A 15730-nucleotide genomic window follows, 5' to 3' on the forward strand; every position below is an offset into this window, starting at 1 on the left:
ACAAGCTCCCGATCGCCTTGGATTTGTACAAATAACCCTTGACATAAGCCCTGGCGGAATAATAATGAAAATTGCAATTTTTTAATTCCCGGGATTGGTTACAGTGATTTTAAATTTGATTAAATTTACGAATCTACTTTTTAAGCTCACCTGCTTGCGAGGCTGTTGGACTGCCGCGGTGGTCTTGACCACACGGGTGGGACTGTTATTGCCAAGACACTCTACCCCAGGCAGCAGCGAATTATCATCTAAAACAAAATTATACTGATCACTAACAAGCGCTTAGTTGTACAGGCGAGATAACATTGAGCTTGCAGTCATTTAAAAGGCCTACTCGACAGGTATATAAGCGATAGGATCTCAACAGTTTAAGGGTCCAGAAGTGCCTCTCGTGGACGACCCGACGGTAGTGCGAACAGCCGCAAATGGCACTTACCCTACCCTACCCTCCCAAGCAGGGGAGCACAAGAAGCGTATCGACCATTTTCTTTGAAACTTAAAAATCAGCTTCATATTCTTTAATTATTCAAAATCTACGAAAAAAAGCATGGACTTTTCAAACTCACGTTTAAAGCAAAAATAACCCCGTAGACAAAGACTTACCTGGTTGCAAAGAAATTTGTTCAGCTCTTAATCCAATGCCGCTACAGTCTCCTCCTCTTCCATCCAGTTCGAAGGATCCAGAGCCAACTAGACTGCTTCCTTTATGCTCTTCCATTCCAGCCTGTCCAACTCTGGTCGCCACTCCCCCTTTTGCAACTGCCGAAAAATCTACAGACGGGTTATTTTGGGGTACATTTTGTTCCATGGCTTGCTGCACTGGATGACGTCTCAGCACTTGGCTGTAACATCCCTTCTGTAGAGATTGTGCTGTCTTGCTCGATCTTGAACCTTCAGTGCTCCCTGACACTTGACCTCCGCCGATTCCAGTTCCTACTGAAGCTGCTTGAACTCCAATTGACCTGCCAACTTCGCTCCCAGATGCTTCTTCATTATTGTTCTGGTCCTTTTCCCTCTGCTCTCTGTTCCACCAATCTCCGACTGAATTCCTCTTGGAACCCAATTTTCCCGAAACATCTGCAGCTCCTCCAGCACTTGCATCAAAGGTCGAACCAGAAGCTGACGCCAACGTGACTCCCCCACTTCCTACGTTGTTCACATTAACCCCTGTATTCTCCTGGTGGGAGAACGCACAATACACTCCCCTGGGACATCTACCTCCTGTCTGCTGGAAGTCATGACACTTGGTCGTCTTGTAGATCTGCACAAAACATCAGAAACCATATAAAAAAAATTTAAAGCTGAATGTTTTTTTTTACCATTTTCAGATTTATAACCAGCAGATTGATTCTTCAGAAATCAGTAATCCGTGTTCATTCTAGAATTCAAATCAATGTATCTAGAATTTCTGTAAATAATCAGTAACTATGAACATCACGGCCACAGTTGTCTTGCATCAGCTGCAAAAACAACAGCACTTACATCTGGATGAAACTGCTGCTCAACTCTTGTATGACAAAATCCACACTGATCCCCCTCTTTACACACACTCGGTTCACTCCACTCTCCTCCGTCCCCACCTCCTGCCCCACTCTTACCACCCCCTCCCCCTTTCACAGTCGCACAGGGGGTGTGTCTGTAGCTGTATACGAAAGGAGAGCGTCGTCTGTCTTTTGTGTTATGAAATAGGGGACAGGCAAATCCTTGTCTGCATGCACCCCTACTCACACTACTTCCCCCTCCTCCTCCCCCAGAGCTGCTTCTCTTACAAGGCTGACTCTTGTAGTTGCGTAAGATGTAGTCTCGATCTATAACACAGCATACATCTAATGTCAGATTATGCTAGTAACACAATGTACTTCCAAAAAAAACCCGAAAAGAATTTTCTGGCACTTTTCCAGTCTCCCACTCCTTTTAAATACATTTATGAAACTTTAAATACATTTACAAATTCAATACCGGAAATTGCGTAATACAGTAGGGTTCAAAAAGTTGTTCAAAGAAGTTTAAAAAAGCTGCTCGTATCCTAAGAAAAAATTTCATCCAAACAGTTTTCAAGTTTTTATGAACAGCAAAATAATTTGAAGTAGCCAATCAGCGCACATCAAAAGGGTAACCGGCAAAGATCCGAATTTATTTCATCGATTCGAATTTATGTGTTTTGAGCGCAACTTGCACTACAACATGAAAATAGCATGGCAGCTAGTCGAAAGAGTTTGAGACGAACCCCAGTCGGAAAAAAAATTGAAAAAAGCCAAAAAAATTATCACCCAAATTTTTTATACATTTGTCTCGAACGAAAAAAACTTACAAAACCCGATATGCAGAACTATGGCAACTTTCAAGAAAACGATTGCCAGCGTTTAATTAGATTTAATTTATTTAGCGATTATTAGGCAGACAAGTCATGTTCCGATTTAATAGCGCTTGCTAACGACAAGCGCATTTTTGCCATAAAACTCAATCCAGGAAAAAAACACGCTTTTGGATCATGTGCTATAGTCGCGAAACGCCTTTGTATCCAAAAAACAAAGAATTGTCATAAATATTTTTTGGATTGTTTTTTTAATTAACTTTTAACGAGCCTTCATAAAATTCAATATGCCATTACTTCGAAATGATTTGCAGGGAAAATGCTGACCCTAACTAAAATCAGGATGCCAAGTTGTTTAAAAAAAATAAGTCCCAATATAAAAAAGAAAAAAATTAAGTTTGCTGTTCGATACCCGAGTTTCCCTTCCTTTGAACAAAAGAAATGAGCTGAGCCTAAAAGACTGAGTCGAAGCAGAACTTTTCAACAATTGCGATACAATTAAAACATTGCATCGTAAGATGTTGAATATAAAAAAAAAAATTGAAAAAAATAAGCTGAAAAAAATTACTGGAAAGAAGTCGAGAAAACTAAATCTCATACATTTCTCTCGAATCAGGCTCAAAAACAGCCTTAGCAAGCAATGAGAATCATAGACCGAACGGATAATTAGACAAAAACTTCTGTTGATCCTCGTTAAGCCGAAAACGAAACTGTAGTAATAAAAATATTTCAAGCTAAGAAGTTTTTAAAATAAAATTTGTGGCAATCCATCCCTCCTGAAACCAACTAACCTCTCCAGCGTGGATCTTCGTTGGCCTCGTTTCTCTCCTTGTCCAGTGCGGAGGGGAAGCTAGCATCGGGGGAAGAAAGACAACAAGCAACCTCCCGCTCCTCCAAAGTGTCTACCACTGCACTCCTGGAACAAGCACAGTGCACACTAGTAAATTACATCAGATAGATTACTATATCAAACATAATGTTGCGACCTCTAACTGGATATAAAAGTTATGATCCGTGTTTCCTCAGGCAAAAAATGTCGAAGTAGTTTGGATTAAAAATAGTTTTCCGCCTCTGCATCAAATCATGTTTAGCGTGAACAAATTATAAAAATACCGGGCCACCGCTAAAATGGTCGCACGTAGGGTATCTTTTTATTGAACAAAGGACTTCAAACAACAGTTTTTAAGGATACAATAATTCATTCACTTTCTTCAGAAGTCAAAAAGCAAAAAGAATCTTTGTTTCACTAAATCAATTAATGCTTTTTCGTTTTGAGCCAATGGATAATTTTTTGAATTTGAGCCACTAACTTTACCTATAAAACATGACTTACACAGAGGCTAAGCTGAGCTTCTCACCATTTGCGATACAACTAGATCTATCAAAATAATTGAAGATAAATGTGAAACAAAAGAATGCAAAATCAGCATCGTAGCAAAATCAACCACGCGGTGACAAAGTCGAAAATAATTGAAAAAAACTCTTCAAGCCATTTTTTTTAAATTCAACAGTAATTGAAAATTTTACGTCCCCCTTCCCCTCAAGACACAGAAGCTTTTTTCGCGCATCGAACGACGCAAAAAGAGGCTACAAAGCCGATATAAAACAAGCCGCAAAAAAAAAGAAAAAATCAACACAGAGGCGAAGCTGCGCTTCCCAAACACTTGCGAGAACACGACCAAAAAAACAGCTCTATCAAGTGAAATAAGAAAAGCAGAAATGAGCCTCGAATTAGCAAAAACTCGGCTGCGTGTAGGATTCGAATCTGCGACCTACTACAATCAAGAGATTTTGAGTCTCACCCACTATCCACTGAGCCACACAAGCTTAACAACCGACAAAGTTTAGCCACGAATAAAGCAGCATCATATGCTAATAACTTGCCAAAGCGATTCAGTAAAAGTAGAAATTATGCATTTCAAAAAATTGCGAGATATCTTGAGTTAGAAAATTTCTGAAATCGAATTTTCATTTTGTTATGTTGTTTGAAACAAATCACTTCATACCATGAATTAAAAACGCATCAACTGTGTTAACTTCAAAGCACGTGCTATGAAAAAGCTGTGAAGGTGCCCCAAAAGTGGCATTAATATTTGCGACTTAGGTTGGAAATAAAAAGAAGGTTCGTTTAAATACACTCTTTTCGCAAGTGTAGTAAACAGAGAAGGACAACTGCAATTAACTTTCAAAGCTCAGAGGTGAACCTAAAAATTGTCTTTCCTAGCCGACAAAAATAGGCCGAAATAATTCGGGCCGAAAAAAAAGAAATCAAAAGTCAAAGTAAGTAAAGTTACAAGTAAATCAAACACTAAAATCACCATTCAAAACATGCGCGCAGCAAAAAAAAAACGATTCCAAGATGTGGCAACTAAGACGACAAAAGATAAGCAGACAAATAATTGGCCGAAAAATTTATTTGAAATAAAATTTCCCGTTTGAATATAAAATAGGTCCGACCAACGACCTTTGTTTCCCAGACTCGTTACCTCCAGGCTAAAAGGACCGGAAACGCTAAAAAAAATGAATTAGTTATGATACAAGGTAACACTCGAGATAAGTCCAGATGAAATGAGTCCTGTGAACGAAGTTATTTACGGGAACAAAAGTCTAGTACCCGATTGCAACACATTTGCTAATGGCAAGGGTAATGAACATCATGAAAAAATCAAAAAATAGGCATAACTTCTTGACTTAAGTACTTGTCCAAAACCACAAGACACTCAATTGTTTTTTAATTTGTTTAAAAATGCCCTAATTTAAGGCACATTTGATGCTGACGCAAATAAGCCGGCAAAATAGCTGACAAATAGAAGTCAGACAAAAAATTTTGACAAGCGGACAATTTTCCGCTCACAAAAACAGGTCCTGGCCGGATTCGAATCATTGACTTTTGTATTCATAGGCAGGTGAGTTAGAGCTTGGCCACATGCGCGAAGTAACGTCTGACGTTTGATTTAATATCAGCCTAATTTAAAATTATTCAAGTGATTCTGTTAAACTAGTTCAATATATGCGATTAAAACTTGTTATCAACTGTCGAAACCAGCCTGAGTTCTTGTGGTCCGTGTGCATAGGGGCAGTGTCCTCTCTCTTTCTCCAATCTGCACTTGTGAAGATCCTTGCCACTGTCCTTCGGATTCTGACCTCCTGTTGCTGCCATAGGGTAGTGACAAATACTGGTCTTGTAGAATCGAGGGTGAAATTTCCGTTCTGTGTCACCCGCATTGTGGTGCAGATACTTGCAGCTGAAAAGTATACTTCCCAATAACAACATTGGTGACAATGATTTACTTTTGTTCCAAACATTGTAGCAAAATTTGGTGAACACAGACTGAAAGAAGTAAGACTATAGATTGCTAAAGGGTTGTTGGGCAAACTAAATATATGAAGCCAACGAAAAAAGGCAAAGGAAAGTTTCAAAATTTTCAATGCAACCAATCGTGTTATCTTTTGAAAAAAAAAGACAAAACTCCGTTTCAGCGAGTTCATTTTTCTTATAGCCAACTAATTTTATTAGGCTGATGAGCGGTTGCTCTAATACCACATTTCACTTCCCTGGTATAAAATAACAATACATCGAACTAAATGCATTCAATTCTGGAAACTTTGCTATGATGCTGTTATTCGTGTCTTTTCTTCATCTACCATTAAATAAAAATTAGGCGAGACATACCTGGGTATTCACACATTTCGCCCCAGGAATCTTAAACTAAGAAGCGGCGATTGATTAATTGTGTAAGTTAGGGGCGAAACGTGCGAGGACGAAATGTGCCACTAAATTTAAGAAGGGCGAAATAATGTGTATGATGCGACATGTGGCACATTCACATACCTGTCGCCATCCGAGCACTGTCCAGTCTCGAGTGAGTATTTGAGGCAGTATACATGCGGAGAGTAGGAGTAGTAGTTTTCTCCCCTCTCTCTGTCTCTTTCCATGCTCACGCGGCGTCTCCTCTGAGCTCGAAAGTGGAAAGAAAAGCAACCAAACGGCTTGTGAAGTCGACATCCGTTCACTCCCCCGCTCGCGAAATCAACGCATTGCTTCACCCGAAATTGACCCAGGTACCTATAATAAGAGCATTCATTGTAATGGGCGATTTTGTTGCAGTTTTTTAAGCTTTAACATTTTCAAACTTTATATGGCCATCCTACTCGTCTTACAACTACTTGCCTATTTAAATATATTTTACCTCAATTCATGAAGATGATAATTACATGGACGCCGTTCAACCCAATACTTCTCAACGCATAAGCGATACAGAGAAATAATAATTAATTTAAAAAAATACCAAACACTTTTGTTAGTTTTTCCAATTTCAAAGCTTAAATCAAAAACCGCCTAAACAATAAGCCCCTACTTAGAGAAACGACGTTTTTAACTTTCTAGTTTCGCAGAATAAAGTATATCTCATTAAATTTCTTCGAATTTCAGGAATCTTTCATGATTTGGCACTGATTTCATTTCAAACTTTATTTGAGAAAATTCGAGCAACACCTTCCTTCAAGCAAATGAATTTGAATTGAACTTCTGTTGATAGAAACCAAAGATCCAACCGCAAATAACAAATTGAGCGCTAGCAACGAAAAAAAACATAAATAACTGTCTTCACTACGTTCCTCGACACTTGGAAATCATATCAGGATTATCGCCACTGCTTAGCAGAAAGCTGCCTTCAAAAAAGCAGGCACTTTTTCGAGAAAAGCAAGAAACAATAAAAAGAAAGCCAGTAAGATATGAAGAGTATTTTAACAGATCAAAAAACACGCAAAAGCCAATGAAAAAACGCTTAAACAGTGAGTACGCTATAAACAAAAAAATGAGCTAAAAAACGTTAATTTAAACACTCGTGTAAATTTCAGAAACCTAATTTTCAACAACCTTAAATTCCACTTGAATTATCGATACCTAGCGACAAGGGGAAGACTGGAATTTGGAAAAAAAATTGTTTTAGAAGGTAGAAAATGAATGGGATTTAACTCAGCAACGCATTTTGGCCGGGGGATTGTGAGTTTTTGACGTTAACTAAGTTTGTGAAACTAAAACTGAAAATAATTTAACTCAGTTCTGAACAGTTTGACTTTTTCTCAATTAAATTTTGACAAAAAATGAAATGTTGATGATCTGGATTTTTAGCTAAGAATTGAAAATATACCATCGAGACAAAAAATAGAGCTTTTAATTATTTCAAATTTACGAAGGGGGAGTTTTTCTTAGCTAAACGGCTTTTTGGAGTTATAAACCCCGAACTGGTGCTTAAGTGATTTCAAGATGAGCTGCGAAATTTTTAGTGGTACCTTCATTATTTTATCGACAAGGAAACATCTCTCTTTTAAAAAAAACACAGTAAACATAGCCAACCGACAGTTAGAAAAGAATTCATAAAACGCAACGAAACAGAAAAAACTAGCGTGCTTTGCAAAAATTCTCGAATTACAAAGAAAATTTTTTATATCCTTATAATTCTTCAAAGTTTTCAGACTAAATATTAATGATCATTTGTAGAATTAAATTAACTCAATTGGCTCTTTTGCCTTCCCCCCTCCACCTCACACGAACATGAATTTTATGATGTAACGGATAGTTTTACAAGGTTAATTATGAAGACCAAATATGTTTGTCATAACATAATTAGTCAGCCTTCCATCTTTCATAACAATTGAACAAAAAAACATAATTTTAACTAGTAAAATTTGGCAGGTGCGTGGGAAGGAAAAATAGCTACACAGTTTGAGAAAAACGTATTAACAGGTGTCATTTTGGTTCGTCTCAGACATCCATAATTGAAATCCAACTTTCAAATTAGAATTTGATCATGTTTTTTGTGACGTTCCTTGTTTATGCTGTTTGATAGTGAAGTTTGACTTCTTTTTGACAAATGATTTGAATTGAAAAAAAAAAACAGATGTCAAACCACGAAAAATTAAATTTTGCGTACGAAAGAAAATTTGAAGACCGTTCCTGAAAAAAAAACAATCATTTCGTCCACTTAAGAAGGTTAACCACCGTCATGATTCCCGCTCCTAAGTAAACAAAGAGTAATGAACAAAATGATTTGATTTTTTTTGATAATAAAATATCTTTACTCTTCGAATATTAAAAAAAAACAATTTATGATTGATGTTTTTTCAAAAATAATCAATAGAGAGTAGGAAAACAGTCAATGACAGCAAAAAAGCTTCTGACATGTTTTTTGAAAAATCTCAGCTTTCGAATTTCAGAGAAAAAAAATAGATACCGTTAGAGCTCTTTAAATTTCTAGAACAATTAATGATCAGCACTTTTTTTGATAAAGTTTGAGAATAACCCTCAAGACTTCATTAGCAAAACAAATCATTAAAGAGAAAAAATTCGATTACGCTGAATAAGACGTTTGCAATTGTAGCATAGAAAATTATTGCATTTTCAATTTTTCAGCATAAGCGCGTTCACTTAAACATATTAACTTTCCAATTGAAGACAAAACCGACAGGTTCAGTGAGAAAAAAGCCAGAAACTCGTATGAAAAAACTTATTTCAATAATGAATTTAATATCTAAATAGAAAACAGAAGTGAAACTAAGCCGGCACGAAAAATTTCTCAAGCACGAATACATACATAGCGCGAAACAATAAGATCCGGCTGGGATTCGCACCTCAGATTTTTGAAACTTTCCACTTACCACTTTACTAAGTAGCCAGCTGCACAAAAGTAGTTGATGTTTCATTAATAAAGCAAGCTAAATTTCAAAGAAACTTGAAACAAAATTTTTTGGATAGACAGAGGCGAAGCGGAGCCATACATTACAAACCAGTTGAGGAAAACACAGTTGAGGAAAACCAGCAAACCAGTTGAGGAAAACACAGGTTTCACTTTGCAAACACTAGTGACAACACGACAAAAAGCAGCTCTAGAAACTGCCATAAAAAAATAAGCCTCGAATTTGTAAAAATTCGGCTAAGTCTAGGATTCCACCTGCGACCTGCAATCTAGACCTAATACACTCACACAGAAAAAACTTATTTTATCAAACGACGCAAAATGAGGCCACATAGCCGATATAACATAAACCGAAACATCTTGAGCCATTTAAAAAAAAACCTGAAACTATGCCAAAGCGATCGTTATTTATAGCAAACATGAAATAGCAAACTTCGAATAGGATAGGTATTTAATATTAGGACAACGGTTGCTTACTCTTCGAACCGGTGTTGAATGGAGTTCTATTAAATGGTTTAGCAAAAAACGGAGCTCAGAATTAGGAATCACTCGTCCTAGCGTCTGCCGCATAGTAACTTCAGTTTCCAATCAGACGCCACCACATAAAAACAATCAATATATGATGTTAATGCAGCAAAAAACACAGACTAGGGGTCCAGTCACAGCCGGAAGTAACTCTTTGATAACTTCAAATGAACTGATGCAAAACGTTATGAGTAATTTCCAAATGTCAAAAATTGAAAAGGTCTTGGCTGATTTTTCATCAAAAGTACTAAAAAAGGCATGGCGAAGGAAATCAGAAAAACATTTCAGTTTGATTGATTTCTTAAACTCAAAAGTGGCGTTATGGAGAAATTGAGCAAGTCCACAAAACAGCTCAAAATAACACTGATTGGATATTTAACAGGTCCATAGCAGATTCATGGCCAAAATTGGTAAAATTAGCCCATGCAGGGGAAACGCCTTCAAGTTGTTCTTTGCAGTTAACCCTTAATTTAAGAATTGGCAAGGTAGTTTTTAACAAAATCAGAACTGTCCTTTTGAACTGTCAAATTACCTTCCTAGGTCCAAAATGGTTCTTCTAATATGGAGCCTAGTCGCTTATACAGCAAAATTTCATAGGACCTGTTCCTTGATTGAACTCCAAATCTCAGATTGGCAGGTTAATTTTGGAGGATTCGAGGCGTGGTTTTCGAGAAAAATCAAGTTTCCAAAAAGCACTAGCAAACAACCTTCATGAAAAACTTAATTTATTGAGCAAGAAAATTTTCTTCAAAAATTAAGACAATGCAGCTAGATCAAAAAAATCTGCAAAACCTCTTCTTTTTATTGTACCCTTAATAACAGATTTGGCAAGGTAATTTTTGAGAGAAGTTAAAAAGTTTCCATAAGAGCAAAACCTGAAAACTTCACATTTTCTATAGACATAACTCAAAAATTGGTCGAATTGTCAAATATTTCACCTATTAACTCCATTGCTGATTGCTTGCCAAAACTAAAAGAATCAGTTGATGCTCGAGATGTCCCTACAACTTGTTCTTCGGTTTCACCATAAATCTGAGATTTAGCACAGTAGTTCTCCGAAAAAATTCAAACAAACGGTCAACATTTCAAAACGTGGAATTTTCGAACACCAAAATTGATTTTCTACAAAAACACAGGCGTAGCAAAATAAAGATAGAAAAATTCCGCAGAGTTAACCCCTTCAACTCAACCATTACTCACGAATTTGGCAGGTTAGTCTCCAGGAAAAATTTTTGAAAAATGGCCAAAATTTCAAGAATTAGACTTTGCTTAAGTCAAAACTAAATTTCTAGACAGACATGCTTCTATGTTTTCTTTGGGCCCTTAATCTCAGATATTGCAGCATGGTTTTAGATTTTAAAAATTCAAAAGTTACCAAAAAATGGTCAAAACTTTAAAAATTTGACAATTTATATTTCTATAACTTTTTTCCACAAAAAATAGGGCGTACCGGATAGTGTTTAAAAAATCCTTATACCGTTTCTTGTAATTGAATTTATGATCTAAGATTTCTTTTTCGGCACGGTAGCTTTCTAGACACAAAATAATTTCGAAGACACGATCAAGTTCTAAATTTGGGCATTCTCTAGGGCCATAGTTAGTTTCTACAAGAACAAGGCGTAAAAGCTTATGCAGGTGAGATTCCAAAGAAATTTTCTTTTGTTTGAAGCCTTTAATGATTTCAGATTTGATGGGGTAGTTATTGAAAACTGGAAAAAAACGCCAAAAATTACTCAAAAGCCAAAAATACAAAAAAAGAGACTAGCAAAACATACGTCACTGTGCCAGTCGGTCATATTTGGAAGTTTGACCTTGGGAGAAGCAAAAAACACTTAATTTTGGGGTGAAATTTAATTTTTCAAATATTCGAATTGAGCCTGTCATGCACGATTTTCTTGCGATAACTGAAAGTCAAAAAAGAGAAGTCAGAACAATCGAGTGACAATCGCGGGAAAGTTGCAAGATAAATCAGTAGGAAATTGCTATTCGCAATTTCCGTCACAGTAATAATCTAGAGTAGAGCTGTCCCATTCGAAACAGAAAGAAGCGTATTCCCACGAACTGGATTATTGTGACTTGACTGGAGTATTATTCTAAACTGGACTAGAGTGAACCTTCGGTGGAAAGGTGGACAGCTTGAGTGTCCCAATGGTTCACGAGAAACTATAGTCTAGAGTACAAACTTGTTCTTGTTGTTAAAACGGACAAACATTAAACTCATTTTAGTTACATTATTTAATTCTCGAGTTAATTACCGACTGAAGTACTTCCCTTTCTTGAGCGTGCTACAATGTGAGTACTAATTTAAATTTCTAGAGTGTGTTTTATAATTGTTATGTTGAGGTAAGGCGAGTTTTAGGTTGATCTATCTGAAATGGATCAAAGTTCCACTGTCTAATAAAAAGTAACTTAACGGATTGTTCCGACCCGGTTTTTAACGGCGTTCATGTATTTTGGGTATCTAGAGACCTAAGTATGGGGACGTTCCTAATTCTAGAGTGGGGGGATATTTTAGTAGTAGCCTTTAAGCTGTAACGGGTCGTAGTCTCATGTCACAAACGAACCGAATTGGCTCCGACTGATTTGAGGTAGAAAAACACAAGAGATAGTGTCCCTGACTCTTGAGCCAATGGTTATAGGGCCTATTTTTCTTAAGCCTCATGTGTGACTGCAGTAGACGAATGTTACATAGTGTTTTTATGGCGCTCCTGGGTGTTTACGACATCAAGACTACGGAGTCGAACCCACTTGAGAAAGCTTCGGGCTGAATGCCCATTCTAGAGTACCGGCGGTGCGGTTCGACAGGAACGTGCAAACCTTCCGGTTGTACCGCGATAGCTTTTTAAGAAAACTCGAGAAAACTTCCTGGTACGCTCTCCGAACGAGGCTTAGCTAACCGAGTAAAGGGGGGCAACTAGGGGGACAAAAACACGAGCAAAAAGACAAAAAGCAAAACAAAAAACCAAAAAAGAGTACAAAAACCATAAAACGAAAAAAGACAGTGACTTTGACACCAGATTAGTTGGATCAAACCTTTATATTAATTAAATAGTATACCCATACTGTTTTACAAGTTCGATCGTTTCGATCAACCTAGTAATTTAATCCAGTAACCTTAATAAAGAGCCCGAGTGTGGGGCGTTGTCAAGGGTTTTCAGATAGCTTGGAACTTAGCTGAACCAATAGGAGACTCGACTGGAAGAGGTGACCAGCCGAGTGGGAAAGTGGTTCAGGAGCACTTGAGCTGAACCAATAGGAGACTTGACTGGAAGAGGTGACCAGCCGAGTGGGAAAGTGGTTCAGGAGCACTTGAGCTGAACCAATAGGAGACTTGACTGGAAGAGGTGACCAGCCGAGTGGGAAAGTGGTTCAGGAGCACTTGAGCTGAACCAATAGGAGACTGGACTGGAAGAGGTGACCAGTCGAGTGGGAAAGCAGCCAAGAAGGATTTGGCAGTTCTCCAGTTCTCAAGTTGGGCAGAACGGGTATCGTTAAAATTCACATTACAATATAGGAAATAAGTGTAAAATTGGATAAGCGATATCCCCCGGCTTTGAGAAACGTTTTTACTTGAGCAGGCCTGGAGACAGGTCTACGGTTTTCTCTTGAGAGGCTTAGCACCCGGCGCTTAAGGTAATTTTAGGCTTAAGAAGGGGGGCTAAAAAGGGGGGAGGTTAGAAGGGGGGCTGGTTAAGTTAGAAGTGAGCGGTTGTAAATTGTAAAAAGGGGGGAAATTAGAGTAACTAATTGGTCGACATCGTTGATTTAGTTACATTAGTCATTTACACGCGTTGGTCATAGGAGGCGGATATCCAAAATTGGAATTAGGTTAAGGTAGGTACCCTGGTCGGATCGGTAGGGGGGAACGGACACAGACAGTTTTTGTGATACCCCATAAGATCGCTAGCAGGGGGGAAGGAAACGCGTGGCAATTAGGTACCAGACATTTTTTCGATAGAAGGTAGACATTTGTCACCTTTGAATTTTAGGTGGGCTCATCCGTCCGTTTTTATTACTTTTTCTAGCTTGGATTTTTGTTGCATTTTGGTGAGGATTTGTGTTTAGTTTTTAGACGAACAGGTGATCACAAGATACCTGCGCACAGGTTTTGGTCTCAAGTTGCTTGGAACATTGAAAGAGAGGTAATTAAAAAGAAATAAGAAAAAAGGGGGGGGCAGCATTTGGCTTTTAAGAGAGGGTTTTTGGGAAAATTTTACTAGAGCTTGAGTGGTGGTACAAGGTACAGTGAATCAAGAAGTCCCCATAACGAAGAAGAAAGAGGTCCCACCGCTCAGACACTTGTCAACAGTCTTGGGGCAGTGCCAAAGAAGTCCTGGGACAGTGTTGGACCAGAACAGTCTTGATACAGTCTTGGGACAGTGGTCTTGGGACAGTGGTCGTGGGACAGTGGTCTTGGGACAGTGGTCTTGGGACAGTGGTCTTGGTACAGGGGTCTTGGGACAGGGTCTTGGGACAGTGGTCTTGGGACAGTGGTCTTGGGACAGGGGTCTTGGGACAAGGGTCTTGGGACAGTGGTCTTGGGATAGTGGTCTTGGGACAAGGGTCTTGGGACAGGGTCTTGGGACAAGGGTCTTGGGACAAGGGTCTTGGGACAGTGGTCTTGGGACAGTGGTCTTGGGACAGGGGTCTTGGGACAGGGTCTTGGGACAAGGGTCTTGGGACAGTGGTCTTGGGACAGTAGTCTTGGGACACTAGCCTTGGGATAGTAGTCTTGGGACAGTAGTCTTGGGACACTAGCCTTGGGACAGTAGTCTTGGGACACTAGCCTTGGGACACTAGCCTTGGGACAGTAGTCTTGGGACACTAGCCTTGGGACAGTAGTCTTGGGACACTAGCCTTGGGACACTAGCCTTGGGACAGTGGTCTTGGGACACTAGCCTTGGGACAGTAGTCTTGGGACACTGGTCTTGGGACACTAGCCTTGGGACAGCAGTCTTGGGACACTGGTCTTGGGACACTAGCCTTGGGACAGTAGCCTTGGGATAGTACTCTCAGGAAAAGGGTCTTGGGACACTGACGAAGTACTGGGACAATACCGAACAGTCTTGGGACAGCAGAAGGAAGCCTGGGACGGTACAAAGAAGAGTAGGGACGGTAACTGGAAGTCTTAGGACAGTATAAAAATTGAAGTAAAATTACAACAAGTTGTTTTAAGACAGAACAAGACTAATTGGAACCCGGTACGGTTGGGACCACAAATAAAGAAAGTTACTCGAAGATTTTAGAGAACTGGAACAAGGTTTTTATCACGTTGTATATTTTCATTTAAGAATTTGTTTCCACAAATTTTTTTTTTTTATTTTTATTCTTTTTTATTCTTAGAATAGAATTGTGTATATAATAATATTGTAAATAAGAGCAATTGTAAATAGAAATAATGAGACGGAGTAGGGTACCGGTGCTTGAAAAAAGGTCAAGTGGATCAAACACGAAATATAACTCGTCGCTGCGTGGAACGACATCAAGGGGCCCAAGCAAAACAAAAAATAACTTTTCAGTTAGCATGGTCAGCACGAGGAGTGGCACCGAGAGCAAGACGCGAGAAGATGCGAGGGAAAAACAGGTGGAGCCTACAATCGAAATCGACCTAGAGACACCAGACCAGAGCGTAGATGAACTGGAGAAAAAGAAGACGGAGTCAACTCCAATGCCCAATGCAGAAGAACCAAACCCGAAACCCATAGAGTTCTCACCAATAGACAATGTGGAAGATGCAATAGGCAACACCGAAGAGACGGTGAAAGAAGACTCTCAAGTAAAAAAGACATCTTTTACAGAAAGGTTGGCGATGATGGTCGGAATAAAAACGAAAGAAAACATGACTGAAGAACCAAAAGCTGAAAGAGCACGAACATTTGGGACAGTGAGCACGAAGACGACAGAAGCCAATCCAAGAGAGGAACAAAATAAAGCAGAAGCTACGGCCGAGGACAGACCGACGGCTGACCATGAAGAGGCTACTATTGAGCTAGGTGACTTGATGGCGAAACTGAATCAGATCGACAAAAAACGCACAGCGAAGAGGACAGAGAAGTGATAAGAAAAGAATTAAGATACAACAAACACGAGTATCTGGATAGTTATTTTAACCTGGCTAAGGCAACAGATGAGAGACTCAAGGAGATGTCAGATAAGGTAGAAACCACCAATGAAGAACGAGATAAGAACATCA

The 15730-nt window shown here is 38.8% G+C and overlaps 1 protein-coding gene across 1 annotated transcript in view; it reads right to left on the minus strand.

The window, feature by feature from the left end:
• LOC134854651 (uncharacterized) overlaps window positions 1–15730 on the minus strand; it is a 43345-nt gene that overhangs the window by 8253 nt on the left and 19362 nt on the right. Inside the window, exons 2-7 of the mRNA XM_063871000.1 lie at window positions 6147–6380; window positions 5362–5559; window positions 3106–3230; window positions 1483–1808; window positions 604–1261; window positions 151–248 (exon numbers count right to left, since the gene is read on the minus strand). Coding sequence (XP_063727070.1) covers window positions 151–248; window positions 604–1261; window positions 1483–1808; window positions 3106–3230; window positions 5362–5559; window positions 6147–6380 — 1639 coding nt within the window. The remainder of the gene's footprint in view (window positions 1–150; window positions 249–603; window positions 1262–1482; window positions 1809–3105; window positions 3231–5361; window positions 5560–6146; window positions 6381–15730) is intronic.

The sequence above is a fragment of the Symsagittifera roscoffensis genome, chromosome 9 (genome assembly GCF_963678635.1).
Source record: "Symsagittifera roscoffensis chromosome 9, txSymRosc1.1, whole genome shotgun sequence".
In the NCBI taxonomy this organism is placed as follows: Eukaryota; Metazoa; Xenacoelomorpha; order Acoela; family Convolutidae; genus Symsagittifera; species Symsagittifera roscoffensis.